The 15,820-nt window shown below is 40.8% G+C and overlaps 1 protein-coding gene across 1 annotated transcript in view; it reads left to right on the top strand.

Moving 5' to 3' along the window:
• Positions 1 to 15,820, top strand: part of LOC142085779 (glypican-5-like) — a 392,228-nt gene that overhangs the window by 232,541 nt on the left and 143,867 nt on the right. The window contains exon 7 of the mRNA XM_075158095.1: positions 1,603 to 1,723. Coding sequence (XP_075014196.1) covers positions 1,603 to 1,723 — 121 coding nt within the window. The remainder of the gene's footprint in view (positions 1 to 1,602; positions 1,724 to 15,820) is intronic.

The raw sequence follows: 15,820 nt of genomic DNA, 5'->3' as shown, positions 1-15,820 counted from the left end.
CATGGTGAACAATGATGAGCATTCAGCAAGTAGTATGATTTGTGAATAAAGGTAAAGCTAAAGGCAGGTAAGGTGAACAGTGTTCCTATATTGTTCAAATGAATTGATGTGGATTGATATGATCTATACCAGTCTTGACTTTAAAATAATACAAATATATTTGGAGAGCTAGGTTTCCCCCCGCCACATCCTATAGTCTTTCTACAATAGAATTTGGGTGCTTCTTTCTGCTTTGAAGTGCTGTCCTCCGCTTCAGCACAAATAAGTTTACAGTGACGAATTCACTGATAGGAGAACATCTGGGATATCGAAGTATGTAGGTATGATCAAAGTGAAAGATGTAGCAGGATGTTTCTCTTGAGATTTCAGTCCAAAGGAGCACAGCCGATTACTACCTGACTTACAAAGATGCCAACACGGCGACTTAAGGAGATCCTCGCAGGCATGTGTGTGAGTCTAAGAGAGTTTGGTTTGGGAACAGTCTCTTGCCCAGTTCATAACTGGTCACGCAAACATCCGTGATCCACTTTGTGACAAATGAGTGCCGAACTGATGAGAGTGGTTACATACAACCCTCCAAAGCATGACTCGCTGAAAAAGGTTGCTCTCCATCTCTCTGGGATTTGCAGTGTATTGCGGATGGGTTGAACTTAAACCATTCATGAACAGATCAACTCTGGAGCCAATATGCAGTAGTTGGAATACTTCCAGGGAGCACTGGATTCAGCCTACATGTGCTGATGACTTCACCTCCTCAGCTGTGGTAAAGACAGGCTCAGAAGTAGAGACCAAATGCGCACAATCGTGGAATTTTCCCCGTGAGGGTACATGGGTGGAGCCCCAAGCCAGTTAGGTTTTGAGAATACTCTGTGGTGTATTCCAGAGAAGACTGGCAGTAACTGTTTAGTCAGCAGTCGGTGAGAGAAGATTGCTGATAAGAGACAGGTCGTTGCGGTGTGAGAACAGCTGCTATTCCTCAAATAAAGCAAGACTCGGTTAGAGAGAATTCCTGTACATGGACCCTGGCTAGTGAGTTCGTAATGCAGATGAGGCATGGTGAGGAGCACTGGTACAAGAGCAGGTGCTGCTTTCCAGTGTCTCTAGACACTTTGGTGATAAACTGCTAGTCTAGCAAGAGAAGTCCAATCTCACACTTTGATTAAGGATCATTTAAAAATCAGACTGCCATTTCACTGGTTTTTACTTCAATCTCGTGATGTTTAGTTTCTGTCATAATTCCCTGGGTTTCTGTGATTATGAAAGAATGATTTTTTGGAAGCTATCAGCTTTGACTGCTGCATGGAAGAACTTGAGAATGTCAGTTATAAAGGTTCAAATATTAAAATATGAATGAAAGGAACCTCAGTGTGGTTTATGAAATTGTTGTCGGTTCATGACTTGAATAGTTTGAAGTGATGAACGATACTGCAAGAAACTGTGATTTTTATTCTGGTTTGGTGCAGTTGAAAACATAAATATTTATTACAAATTTCTATTCCCATTTACAAAATATTTGCTTTTTGTAAGTTCCCTTTAACATGATTTTTGATTCCGATGGATATGGTTACAGTCACTGATGTTTTCTTTTTTTTTCTTTTTCAGTTACACTAGCCGAGTTGTTTCCAATGGATTGAAGGCACAAATTAATAACCCAGAACTGAAAGTCAGAGGATTGGACCCACTTATCAGTAATTTAATTGATAAACTTCAGCACTTTAATCAAGTAAGTAATTTTTAGAGATAAAAGTATTTTATCACTGGGTTTGATAGCAGAGCTGAAGCTAGAATTACTAGGTGGTACTGCTTCTTGTGTTACATTTCCCAGGATCACAGGCCTGAAAAAGCCATGGAATGGGCCTGGTACTAAAGGCAACTGAAGATTCTGTTGTGTCAGCTGGTTTATGAACTCTAATGAGGCAAAATTCTTTCCCTGGAAGTTGCTCTAATTCCTGGCTGTTGTTCCATAGCTGGTGATTAACTGTCCTGCGGTCCATAGTCCCAGGAACATGGAGGCACTCCTGAGCCCCACAGGTCACATGAAGCTTGTGACTAGAGTCAGGCTGCGTGAGCGCCTTTAGGAGTCCTGTGATATTCTTGTGTTGGAGGAGTATCTCCTTGTTTGTGCAGCTTCCTGTTTTTCAGTGGTGTAGATATAAACAGAACAAAAGACAAAATGGGTCTATAAGGATGTGATACCTGAACTGTACGGAATGCTGAAGTCAGGACAGAAGGTGCTCCGGGACGAATTAACCTTGCACCTTTGAAAACATTTCCTTGGCAGGCCTTGTTCTCAAGTCCCTCAGCCCAAAAGGAAAGATAACCTACCAACGAGTTTGTAAAGGCATGATTAACCTGCGTCTGCCTCTATCATCTGTTCGGGTTCCCTCAGATGCGCTTGCAGTCCTGGTGCACCTGCTGTCTTTCAAAGCTGAATGCATGATTCTCTGATACTACTGCTTCAGCACACCTCTCTGTGAGCTCTTAAAGTAGTGCCAGTCCAAATGAGCTGGAGCTAACAGATTTAACAGAGATTGATTTTCATTTAAAGTAGGCATGTTTTCTTGTCAGCTTGGAAGAATGCTTACAACAGTGTGTTCAGAGTCAGATGTGTTTGCACATTAGTCTACTCGTAATCTTTTACCACTAAAGAGTGATGGCGCACGGGGATATAAATAGTAGAAAACAGCTGTAAGATTAAAGTCCACCTTTGCGGATGGGGTGTGCAGGAAGAAAAATAATCTGCGCAGGTAAAACGGGAGGAGGAATTGCTTAGTCAGGATGTGGGAGGTTATTAACACTGTGGCTGTGACTGGGAGTCATGGTTTGATCTCTTCTTTGCTCCTGCAAAAGTACAACCCTCCTTTACCTCTCATCAACCACCGGTGGTAAATCCATAATCTAACCGGTAATTACTGTTTTTGTTAAATCTTGCTTGGCTCTAATGTTCTTCTACTGTTCTGTAGGCTGCAGTTTAGGGATCTTTTGTATCACACTGATTTAACTTGCCATGGGGGATTACAACAACCAGTCTGATGCGGTACTTAATATTACAGTGAAATAGACATTATGTGGTCAGATTGATGAAAAGGATAATTCATTATTTATCTGCCTTTGCATCTTATAAAGTAGAGTGTTAATTTACTTTATAAATATTAGATATATCCATATTTATAAACACTGACAACAGGAAATAGTTAGAAATAGATTAAATTAAAAGTAGCCATGTATTGGAAATTCTATTTCTTTGTCTGCTGTAGAAAAATAAAAATCTGAACGATCTCATAATGAGCGCATACCAATTTTCTTAAGTTATGTACGTTTAAAAAACAGCTTCAAAGAACACATTTTAGTCAGAAGAATAAAATCCAATTCCTAGCTTTTTCTGTAAGTTGGAAGTGTTGCTTTCTGTTACGTCTAATTCTGTTTTAGAATATCATCCTTAAGTAAATGTAACTCCCATCAGATTGAGGTGCTTAACAATAATGGATTCCAAGGGTGAAGGATTAAACAGAATACTGATTATCGCCCTAAGATGGTGTTCTTAAGTACTTGGAATAATATAAATTCCTTTGATCATAATTTTAGTAAGATTTCTTCAGAGATCAAAGCATCAAAGAAGTTGCCAAATATCTGAGGCTTTCACATACAACATCAAACATGTGTAGCTGTTTTCCGCTTCTTGAATTTTCATTTCAGTTGTGATATTAATATACAAATAAAAACTGACACTGAAAAGCCGATTAAATCAGGAGTTTGAAGTGTCATCAATAGTGTGTGTAGACTGTATAGAGGAAGAGTTATACAGAATCCCATTACTCATTTTACAGGCAAATTGATTTTTTCATTAAATTTTTTTTTTTTTTGGAGGCAATATGTAAAGTGGAATTTAAACAGTGATAAAATAAAGTGTTATCTTTGTATCTTCTTCAGTGTTTGACATTTGCAACACCGTTTTAAGCAACAGTTGCATATTCCATATACAGAAGCAATCCTAGAGAGGCAGGAAGCCTGGAGAGCAGAGAACAAAGCAATGCACAGAATGTGCATCATAGGTGATTTGATGTATCTAGGCTCCAATAATCTTCTGCCACTTAAGTAATATTGCTAAACTACCCAGAAGAGAGCATATTCTTGGATAACAGAAAGATGTGCTGAGATTTTTTAAGAGAAATAACATTCCTGTCTTAACAAAACAAGCTCCAGCCATGCTGCCTCTATCTCTCAGAGAGCCTGGACCTATTGGCTTTCTCTCTCTCTCTCTGTTTTGCAAAGGTGCGTGTTTTTTGAAAATCAGAATAATCTGCTGCTAGATCAATTTGCTGAGGTTGTGGAGTACTGTCAACTACAGCTACTTTCAAATCAACAGGATTCATTTTTCTAAAAGGTGTATCTTAGCTCAGCAATTCTTAACGATTTCTGGAGCAAATCTAATCACTGCTGTCTTCGATAGATCCTCTTCCACCTCCTGTCTTCCACTGCCGGACCCCGGCTCTTCCTCATCACTCTGCGACTACCGCTGCAGCCTCCTTCCCCCATGCTGGCGGCCCCGGGCTGCAGGCGCAGCAGCGCAGTGCAGCAGGGTCAGCAGGGCCTGAGGTAACGTGGGCCGCTGGCGACTGGGGTAGCAATGCAGCACAGGGCTGTGAGCAGGAGTGGCTTGTCACTGGCCAGGCAGAAGTGACAAACTGTTCATTCATTTAAATCCAAACCTGACAGTCTTTGGTGTACAGCAACCATTTCTTCGTTAGCTCCTTATTATGACTTATCCACAAATGTAAAGAGATTAGTAACATCATTGATCCTAAATCCCATGGACATGAACAAAACTCTCGTCAATATATTATTGTTCTAGTTGGTGCATCCCAACTCCAGCACATTACAAATAATCTGTATGCAAGTCATCTTCCATTTCTGCCTGTCATTTAGGCTGAAATGCCAGTTCGTTGGAGATTATAGCAGTTCCTCATTTTTTTCATCTGGGACTTAAAGCCTCACCACATAGTTGTTGGTTTTTTAAAAAATGATTATGCAAATAGCAGGCTATTCCGTAACCACTTTGCAAAGCCAAAAGTAAAGTGAAATTTAGAGAATATTATTCAACAATTACTGTTATTTGCATCCCTGGCAGATAAGGTATTTGAAGGGTTTATTGTAGCTGCTGATTCACATATCAATAGAATTACCGAGTTACAATTTACAGTAACTTCTACTTTTAGTAATGCAAAAACAGATCAAGTGAAGTCCCAGGTTGATTTTGAAGAACTAGCAGTTAGAAATAACATCTTTTCCTCCCCTTTTTTTGTGAATAGAGCAGATGTGAACTGCAACTGATGATAAACATAAAATCCCCCGTTGTGCCTTTTTTGACTACTGCTTCTTGCTACATAATCACACTTAAATATGTTTTAATGTTTTTTTTCAGCATAATGCTGTTCACAGTTCAAACACAAGTGGTTCTGAGGCCAAGGTTAAAAATCCTAAAGGATCAATTGCATTGAAAAGCAATGAGAACGTTAGGGAAAAGTGAAAAAGCTTTGACTATAACTTTACTAGCAGGGTTGCATGGGCATTCTCAAAGGATTATAATGTAATAAGTATTATACAAGTTTAACTTATTTGTCTTTTGTCAGCCTAAATCTAATCTTGGCAGATTTTGAGAATCAGTGTGTTTTGCTGTTGTCAGTCAGAGATGAAAGCTTAGAGCATGGCTGTAATTCAAGAAGACAGTGCAATATCCTGGCGCTTAAAATAAGAGCAATGCCAAAGCAAATCTTGCTGAATCTGGACCCACATACTCTTTTTTTTTTTTTTCCCCATCAAAGTGTCATGGATCTGCCAGCTGAACTAAGAAATGCATGTAACTTGAATTCCTTTTAGATTTGCGTACGAAGGATGCTGTAGCAAAGTTCGAAGCAACAGCACTGAGATGTTTCTTATCAATAATATGAGCTAGCCATAATTTAATCTTGAATGTGAATTTAATTCGGTTAGACAATAGAGAATAATACAATAAATCATTTAACTCCTACTTAATTTAAAAGAGTATATATTTTTTCAGAGATCTATAAAATTTATTACATTATAGACTTTTTATATTAGATTTAAGCGGAGACAAGTTTGTTTGATTTTCATCCAAACTTGTAGCTGACTTGGACTAAGACTCAAAATATTCTGTTCTTCATTTCATCCAATGAAAACATAGAAAGAAAGGTAGTCATCTTAGAAAGACTGTTGTTATATTACTTCTAGTACTTGGGATTTAAACAGCCCCAACAGGCTTAGAAGTATTATTGCTTGCCCCCCACATACCTCCCAAAATCTGCAGAGACTTGTGTCTCTTACAGAACAGAGCACCTTTCCCAGAAGGTACCATATGTCTGGATTTCCAAAACAGGTCCTCTTTTTTTCTATCCAAAGCATTTGGAGACTTTGGACATTTCTTCAGGATTTCAGGTGCTCCATATCCCTTTTGGAAGTGTGAAGCAAGACATCTGGAAATCCCAGAGATATTCATTCTCTCTTCGGTGGCTAACCAAGCAGACTATCTGTAATTTGAGGCGTTGAATTTAATGCAGATGCACAGATTAATAGAAAGACAGACTGAAGGGATTGGGCCCCGGTTCTAGTTGTGTAGTGTGTACAGCGTACTGACAGTCTGTGCACAGGTAGTACGCTTTCAAGGCTTTCAGGGTTCATTGCATGCAGCCTCTATTATACAGGTACTTCCATGATGGTAATCCCGGACAGAAATATAGGAGGCGAAAGGCTGTGTTCTCTCACCGCGATATGCCAAGGGCACACCATCATAGCCTGTTGAGGCTCACCCCAAGCCCCAGCTCACCCGAAGACTGATTTTCTCTTTTGCAAGTAATGTAGGATCCACGTCACCAATCAACTGGTGAAAGCGGTCCATAACACAACAGAGACTGTTGAATCTTCAGTGCAGGTTTTGAATGGTCTGGGTCACAGAAGTCTTAAAGATTAACCTTGCCTCAGCTTGTCAGCAGTTCAGGTACAAGAGAGATTTTCACTGAAGCAAACACTTCTACATTTGTGTTGGTCCTTTTTGAATTCACATCATGATAAAGGCAATAACAGCCCTCGCCACCTTCATCTCCAAATGTAAACAGGAGTGATAGTTGAGTTAATACAATAGTTATTGGCTGATTAATAAATAGCAAGAAATGCATATACTTCAGAAAAAATAAAGATAGAATTAATGAAACATGAAACAATTATATTTAAAGACATTCTTCGCTGTGAGGGTGGTGAGGCAGTGGAACAGGTTGCCCGGAGAGGTTGTGGATGCCGCCCATGGCAGGGGGGTTGGAACTACATGATCTTTAAGGTCCCTTCCAACTGAAACCATTCTATGAAAGTCTTATAATGCCAGGAAAGAGCAAATGGGCTCTTCGTTTATTTTTTTTATTTCCTGCTCTGCTGTATAAAAATTATTCACTCCTATCTTCAGTAAACTATCATCTCAGATTACTTCATCAGTAATGATGTTTCTCATCCTATTTTTTTAAAAATGTTTGTTCTTATTAGATTCATGGGCTGGTTTTATTCTCCCCTGCTAAAAATCAGACATCTCTCTGCTTCCAGATATAGATGCTGAATGCTCAGCTCTGAGATAAGTTATGATCTTTTTCATAATCTATATGCAATGAAACAACTCATCCCAGTGCTTGAAACAATCCAGCTTACTCAAAAACTGAGCATAATCTTTCTCTGTGTAGTCTTCTGTATGGTTTTCTGTTTCTTAGGAAATATATATACACACATAGGTAACGCAGACTGTATAAAAATTTTGAAGACATCAGAGTTCATCATATCTGTGATTAAAGCAAGAAAAGATGCATAAATGTTGCCAGCCTGGGAAAAATAAACAAAAATCTAGTAGCAATTTAGCTCTCTTTTGTTTCTTTAAAGAACCTGCCAGATTTATGTCATATATAGTTCTTAGCAAGTGATCTTTGCGTTGGAAGCTTTTTGCTTTTGTAACATATTTTCACATTGACTTGCCAATCAAAGTTGAGAAAATGCATCCACTGTCTGTTGTGGGGGGGACTCTTTTGTTACCAAGAAAAATTAAAATCAACAAAGAGCCCTCTTTGCAAAGCAGTGTATCACACAGTAGTGCATCAGGGTATGGTAGTATATAGCAGACTACATAGTAATGGGGATGCTTCACTAGGAAATGTTTCTTGCAATAAAGGCTGTAGTTCTCAGGCAATTAAAGAGGATGTAGTTGCTGATTGCTTAGGAGCATTTATCTGTCAGGGCTTCCATTAGAAGGAGCAAAATTTACAAGAAATATATTCAAATAGCAGGTTGGGGCATTTGAAGTCTGTTAAAATCCTATTCTGGTCTTAGGTTTCTGCAAACTGCTGTTGCTTTGAGACCAGTAATTTGTGCCCCTTCCTCATTCCTGACTTATGCATCCCTGGTGAGGCTGCTGGGGAGCAGCCGCGGGGAGGGGGCATGTAGGGGAAGGAGCAGGGACGGCTCAGCTGGGCTCCTATTGGAAAATACAGAGATGTGGCCATGAAGGAAGAAAAGACTCACTCGGCTTCCCTTTGTCTGCGTACCTTGAGGGGCAGATAGAAAAGCAGACCTGCCGATAATAATTCAGTCATTAGGCTATTCATCTGGAGATGTGGGATCTCCTCGCTCAAGGCCTGGCAGCGCCGGTCACAGGGCTGCGTGCAGTGGTTTTCTTCTCTCATACGCCCTTATGTTTTAAAGAAAAGGAGTTTGGAAGCTCTAACCTTGGTTCTGCTGTGGCATTAAAACTCCTGTCAAAACCAGAAGTTTGTCCATGAATCACAACAGGAGTGCTCTTTCTAGTCCAGTCCCACTGAAAAAACATCACTGGAGCATTGTTTTATGGAGAGCATATGTTAACGTTGTAATGTATTGCTAATTGAGGTATATATCATCCCTGGCTGAAATCAGTGTACTTTTGCTGGCCTGAGGTCTGCAGGTTGTTTATTTGGTTCTGTTTAGTGTAGTGACTTAAGATACAATTAAATAATTTTGATTAGAATTCAAAAATGACTTTTTAGTATTAAAAACAGAATCAAGATTTCAATAGAAACAGAAATCGTGTGAAATACTGGTTCAACTAAACGAAAATGTAGCATTTTAAAATAAGACAAATCTGAATCTCAACATAAATCTAGCATATCTTATTATATGCTAGCAAATATATAATGCTAAAATGCCCGTTTATTATTCATGTGTTGCGTCTCAGAGTATGCTGTGCTATTTGTCTTGCAAGCATTTTCAGAAATTATTTGCCCAGATGGGCCATTGTATGTGTTTTGTTTTGCTCATTGTGGGAAATTAGTCTTAATAAATCAAAATCACATATTGAGTCACAGTAGTGACTTGAGCCAAGTGGGGGAGAGGAAGGGGAGAGCTACTGTTTCAATCTATAACTGAGCCAAAACATTTCACATATAGAAAAACATTGTTTGAAAAGAAGAGTCTTATTTTAGAAAAAAAAAAACAAAAAAACCCAGAGTTTGTCCTTTGGCTTGAGTGCCCAGTTCTGGTTGCAGCTGGTCAGTGAAACCCGAGCTGACACTCATTTTCACAGATGAGCTGAAAAGCATTTTGGATCCCCTGGTGTAATGGCTGCACGTGAGGACAGGGTCAAGCCTTGGAGGGATCTGCTTTGGTCTGACCAGTGGAAGGTGGTACAGGAGCACGAGGCCAGGCACGGGAATACGAGGGCTGGTGTGGGCAGGGTGGAAAGGCAGGAAAGCAAGGCAGGGGCGGGAGCGTGAGGCGTCTAGGGGCATCTAGGAAGAGCTGGTCAGCCCTGGGGTTTGGGATGGCTGCGCGGCGGGTGGAGGCAGCAAAAGGGAAACTTTTCCACCATTAATGGGAAATACTGTGGTTTCTTGTCACCCCAAGAGAAATGCATCACTCTAATAACTGTTGTCTTTTTGTATAAGGTGCTAACCAAAATGCATACTGTTGTTACTGCTCAACAACTGTTAACGGTTGTTACTGTTCTTCACCAGAAATGCCCCTTTGTGGGTTGGCAGAAGGGAAGAAGCATGGATTTGACTGCTACATTAGCGTATTTGTTTTGATGTTAATTGATTTTTTTAAAGATAAAAAGTCAGCAATTATCATTGAATTAATTAACGTCATACTGAAATTATAAATTCTCTCTTATGTAAATACTTATTTCATTCTGTTAGCCCATCATCTTTTTCTGATCACTCTAATAATTATAAGTCATATATCTTGCTTTAAGTTACTATCATTAGAAGTGTGATTATGGTATTTACTTTTGATCTCATTCCTGAGGTACGATAGCGTGCTTATTTTTGGAGGTGGTAAGCTTAGCACAATAGGAAAAAAAAGCAGGGATTTATGGGCTGATCATTGTTTCCTTTAGGGTAGAGGAAGGGTCTTCAAACGATTGATCATTGGCCAAAAGCAAGAACAGGGCCATTTTCCTCTTTCTGTTCCACTACTAAAGGGAGGAGATAGGTAGAAAAAGCTGTGTAAGCGAATAAAACTAAGGACTACCTAAAGCCCAAACTTAGTCTGTAAAGCTCCAGTGGCTCTGTGCTGCTTGTGACGACAAGTGGATTAATGCCACTAAAGTATACTGCCACTTTCCAGTTAAAGCAAACAACTTGTTTCCAGCAATAATTTGTGTGGCATTGTAGCACAAGTTGATGAATCAGACCTGGACCGGAGAAGCCTCAGATCAGGTGTCCCTCTGAGAGGTTTCTCTTACTGGGTGCCTGATATGGCTGCCCACTGTGGCTGCCCAGTGCCACTCCAGATGCTTCCTGCATGACCCAGAAGCATGGGAGCCAAATCATCGACAACACCTGCAGCCTTCATATTTAGGCTGCTTAACCACTTCTTCCCTGGCAGCTTAATGTGAGATGGTTCATAGTTGTCTGGCCAGGCAAGCAGCCTTTTAATATGTCTCCTCACTGTATCTGCAATGTGTAGAGAGGCTAAAACCTCTGAATCAGTTTGGTGCCGTTTGTATTCATGTGATCAGTCACATACTTCTTGGAGGACAAAATAAAGAAGAGCTAATCATAGATGTGAGGTGAGGTTAGGCAAACTTCCCGGTGTCACTGTCGAGTTTCTAAAGGAGAAAATAGGCCACGAGCAAGCATCAGAATACTTGGTCTGCACTCCTCTTCTATCTTACGCTTTGGAATTTAGAAAGCAAGCCTGAATATCGGAGAGAGGCCATGTCAGGAACAGCCTTTCTCTTCTATTTAGGGAGACATTCACAAGTAATTACTAAAATAGGAAAGATTAAAGGAAACAAACCTCTTGTTTGCGGCAGAACTGCTACTGTGAAATAGCATTATTTGTCAATTTAAAGAAGTTCAGTCTTACAATAGACCTGTTTCGCTTCTGACCCTGTCTTACGCTTCTTTGGTGTTGTACATAATACTTGTAAAGGTTCAAGTATATTACATCTCACACCCGCCTGATCACACACACATCCCAGTGCCATGCTGAAAGTAGTTCACCAAATCCAGAAGAGATCCTAGGATATCAGACTCTCATTTTTCCTCATCTCATCATGAGCTCTTCTGCCAAGTTGGAATCAAAAAAGCAAGATGTATGTAGGTGCATCAACCTAATTAGTAAAATCACACAAATGCCAGTTTGGCACCATCATTGTTGCTTCCGCTCTTTTATCAAAAGCATGATGCAGTTCTTGCATGGCCACAGACCTCCTTGACCTTGCTTTCAGTGTGTTCCCCAAAACATCGGGCATCTCAGCATTCTGGGTGCCGAGCATGATGGCTCGCCGGGCTGTACTAGCGCAGCGCAGAAGGCGCCTTCCTGCTCTCTGCCCCACGAGCAGGCCTGGGAGGCTTCTTCCATCCTGACACTGAGACATCTCTCCCTTCTTCCAGGTTTCAAGTATAGCTATTCCCACTTCTCCAGGGAAATACTTCTCCATTAATAGCGTTAATTCTGTGTGGCTCACGTCCTGTTTTCTCCATTACAAAAGCTTGATGCTGTACATTGATGTCTCTTGTCAGAATTCCCATTATAAACTTCCCATTAGATACAAAAAGCTGAGTCTTACCTGCCTCTTTGCTAATACTGCAAGAGAATCGTCTGGTAGGGAGAGAAATCACTTTTATTTGTAACTGTTTGTTTCTTAATTTTTATCTTCTTGCTTTTGTGTCAAGACTTGGAGATTTGCAAAGAACGTAAGTTCAGCTAATACCAAAAAGTTTAGTGGAAATTTTACAAACCCTACTGCACTCTAATTTTCACCGTCTGTTACTTTTATGAGCGTTGGCTAGTCTTTAACTTTCTTACTTTTTTTACTGGCCTTTCTTACCCGTATTGAAATGTTTTGTTTCTGGAAATCAGCCTAGTTTAAGCCCATTTTAAAATAGTTAAGTTAGGTGTATTATTTAAAGTCACTATAAAAGCTCTTCAGCTGAGTCTATCAGCTGATTTCATTGTACCCAGACAGTCTATGCAGTTTGCCCCTAACTCTATTCAGTCCGGTGCAGGTATGAGGCCAGCATGTAGGCTTAAGAGGAAAACATAGCAAGAAATGGAAAGTAATTTCTTCGGTCATCGGAGACTACAGCATAGTTTCCTATAAACATTGTTCTATCTGGATTATTAGGGATGGTGAAAATCAGACAGTTACATCAATAACAGGTTAAATGGACCGGCACTCACTATGGAACCAAACTCCGCACCAAAGCCATAGAAGATGGTCTGTGTGTCAGGGAACCACATAGGGACTTCATCTTTAAGGAGGGTTAAAACTCACTTTCAAATAGAGATGTGCTGATGTTCTGTCACTTGATCTCTGCATTCTGTCCCAAACAGGAGCAGAAGTTGCTTATGGATATGAAGCGCCTGAGAGGAAATAGCCATGGCCCAGGCCTGAGCTTCGGGCAGTGCTTGGGGCAGGCAACTGCAGTGCCTTGCAGATGAGGGCTTAGTGCTTGTGGGAACTCCCTTTAAATGGCTCTAGGAAGACTGTTTCTCACAGCTGCAAGACACCAGGATCAGCTGAGATCTTGGCTTCCCAAGAAGTTGGGGACCCCGCCTCTCAAGGGAAAAGTGTAGCTTCCTGAAGTAGCAGGCTTTCCTGGCCCTGCAGAGCTTGAGGAACTCAGAAGCCCTGTCTGCCCAAATGGTGGGTGGTCTTCTTAGAAAGTGACTGTTCAGGAAGCCCAGCTGCGACGTGGACTCGGCAGTAGTCTGGCGTCAGCTCAGCACAGACTGAGACCCAAGGTTTTCTGTTAGTGTTCAGTCACTGACTGGAGAGTTGGTGATACTGAGATACAATATTAACCAGACTCTCTCCACCGTGCCTTTCCAGGTTGATATCTGGAGGGGTGACATTTTATTGCTATGATACCCAACAGCATCCCTCACCCAGGAGGTGAAACACTGGTAGAAATAATGATGGGGAAATACTGTGCATCTGTGTCTTAAATGCAAACTCAGACACAGTTGGGTTGAGTGACCTTCCTCAGTCTTCTGTAAAGTCTAGGTCCAAGCCAACATTGTATGCACTGGCTTACATGGTGCTTAAATGACAAAATGCAGAGAGCCCCACAGAGCACTTACGTTAAGGGCTGTCATAAGTAATAGTCAATGAGAATTAAGGATCTTTTTCAAAATGCATTAGCAATAAGACTGTTTTTAGAGGCATATATTTTAATTCTGATTCTTCTATCATCTTTTACCAGCATTTACCACAGTATAAAAGTTACCAGAGAGTAATAGACAATTTGAGGTTGGAAGGGATGATCTGGAGATAATCTGGCTCAATCTTCTGTTGTAATGAGGGCCTTAGATTAGGTTATCCAGGGCTCTATAAAACCGAGTCTTGCATAATTCCAGCAAGGGAGATTCCACCTCTTCTTTGGTCCCCCTCCACTTTGTGTTTGTTTGCTTGCTTATTTCTATGAAAATAAGTACACTAGTCTTAAATGCCTCACTTCTTCCTGTTTACAATGTTCTCAAGGTCCAGCTTGAATTCATAGACAATAGTTCTGGGGCACAGAATAGGCACTTTATACCTTTATACACTGAAATATGTTCCAGTGTATAAAGCAAGAGCAGTTATATAATAACTTGATAGCGGGATACCTGGAAGTTCCTGCTTCCTGTAGGAAGACATCCAAAGGAAATGACAACCGAAGTAAACAGCATGTCTCCGTATCTTGCATGAAGCAGATTCCTGTGCGGGTCCAGCCTGCCTGGATTACCACCAGTGAGGCTGACATAAACAAATGGAGAATACTGGTTAGGCGGCAGCCTGCTCGTTTACAGAGCGCAGAATTTGCATACACTTACCGGCTGGAGGAAAATTTACTACTATGCACATGATGCTGAGAAAAGCCTCGGGTATTACAGTTGGGAACCATTTGCTCATCACTGGTCTTTTGAATAGCAATGAGGTGCATGTAAGAGTCTGTATGCCATGGCTCCTATGCATTTGCAAATGTAGCTGAGCAGAGATGGGACTTTTTCTACCTTTAACTGTGATTTCATGGCTGAAAATACCACTTAGAGATTTGAGCTCTGTAGTCCTGAAAACATCCAGGCCCCCAGTTTCTATATTCCTAAACACCTCAGGCTTTGGCTAGCTGAAGTGTCTTGCATTGCAAATATGATTTATTTACTATGCACTGTTTAGTGACACCTACAATCTATCCTGCTTCCTGGGACTGTATGCATTTTAAATGAGATAATACATTTATTTCACTTGCCTTTTTCATGCATCTGAAATGAGCCTGTGCCTCAGTGCAGTTACGTGGGAGTGGATCTATTTGGGGCTGAGTATTCCCAGTCCCAGATGTCATGGATGAACTTGTCATTATGCAGAACAGTCACCCAGGAGACCACCAGTTCCCTCCAGAAATGGGTAGCCTTGGTATTGCCTTAACACTAATAGCAAAGTGAAAAATGAGAGGCAGTGAATAAGACAGTGCCACTTCACTTGTAGAAATTATACACTTTCATCACTGTTTTCTCAAGCTCGCTTTTGAGCTGTGCAAAGACACCAGACTTCACTCTGGAGAAAAGTCATCCCATGGAGAGTCTGTTATCACATAAATCTCATACAAGTGCTTCTCCCCACCCCAAAGATTTGAGGATTGCCAGTACTTAGCAAGCATGAGCCACTCACAAACAACTGCAGAAAGTACCTGCCTTGTTGCAAGAGAGAAACTGGGTTCTCTGCCTCTTACAACAACTGAGAGCTCACAGAAAGTTGTTAATAGAGAAATATTGGTGAGGAGTCACAAAGGGTAACATTGGTCTAGCAGAGCAAGCAAGACTCAGCATGCGTAACCATGCTGAAGCCCAGAATCAATATTTATGTGTGTCCCTAACTTTAAAGATGTAAATAACTCCGTTGGCTATTCACACTGTGTATAATTATAATTATGTGCATGTTTGAGTGAAGGCCATGCTCAAAAATAAGAGATACAGGGCCTGGTGTAAGCCAGGTTCTGAGGTTAAACCCTTTGCATAATTGTTGGAGAATAAGACTCCTCCTTCAAGAGGGTAAGTCAAAATCTTGACATCAAGGCTTTTATTCCAGACCACCCTTCTCCATTGATAATAAAGGGAATCTAGGGAGAGTCTTCTGGCAAGACTAGCATTAACCTTTGCCAGTCCACTATTATTTATCCCCCCAATTTTTTCCTTAACGGAAGGCTTCATTCAGTATGGCATTTAAACACACAGGTCACTCAGCCGTTGTATGTAGGTGCATGTAAAGAGGTGTGTGCTTTTTTGATGCGTTAGTGCCGGGTCTGCACCT

The sequence above is a fragment of the Calonectris borealis genome, chromosome 9, assembly GCF_964195595.1.
Source record: "Calonectris borealis chromosome 9, bCalBor7.hap1.2, whole genome shotgun sequence".
Taxonomy (NCBI): domain Eukaryota; kingdom Metazoa; phylum Chordata; class Aves; order Procellariiformes; family Procellariidae; genus Calonectris; species Calonectris borealis.
Note: the sequence above shows the minus strand (reverse complement) of the source record. Positions and strands in the feature narration are given on the sequence as shown.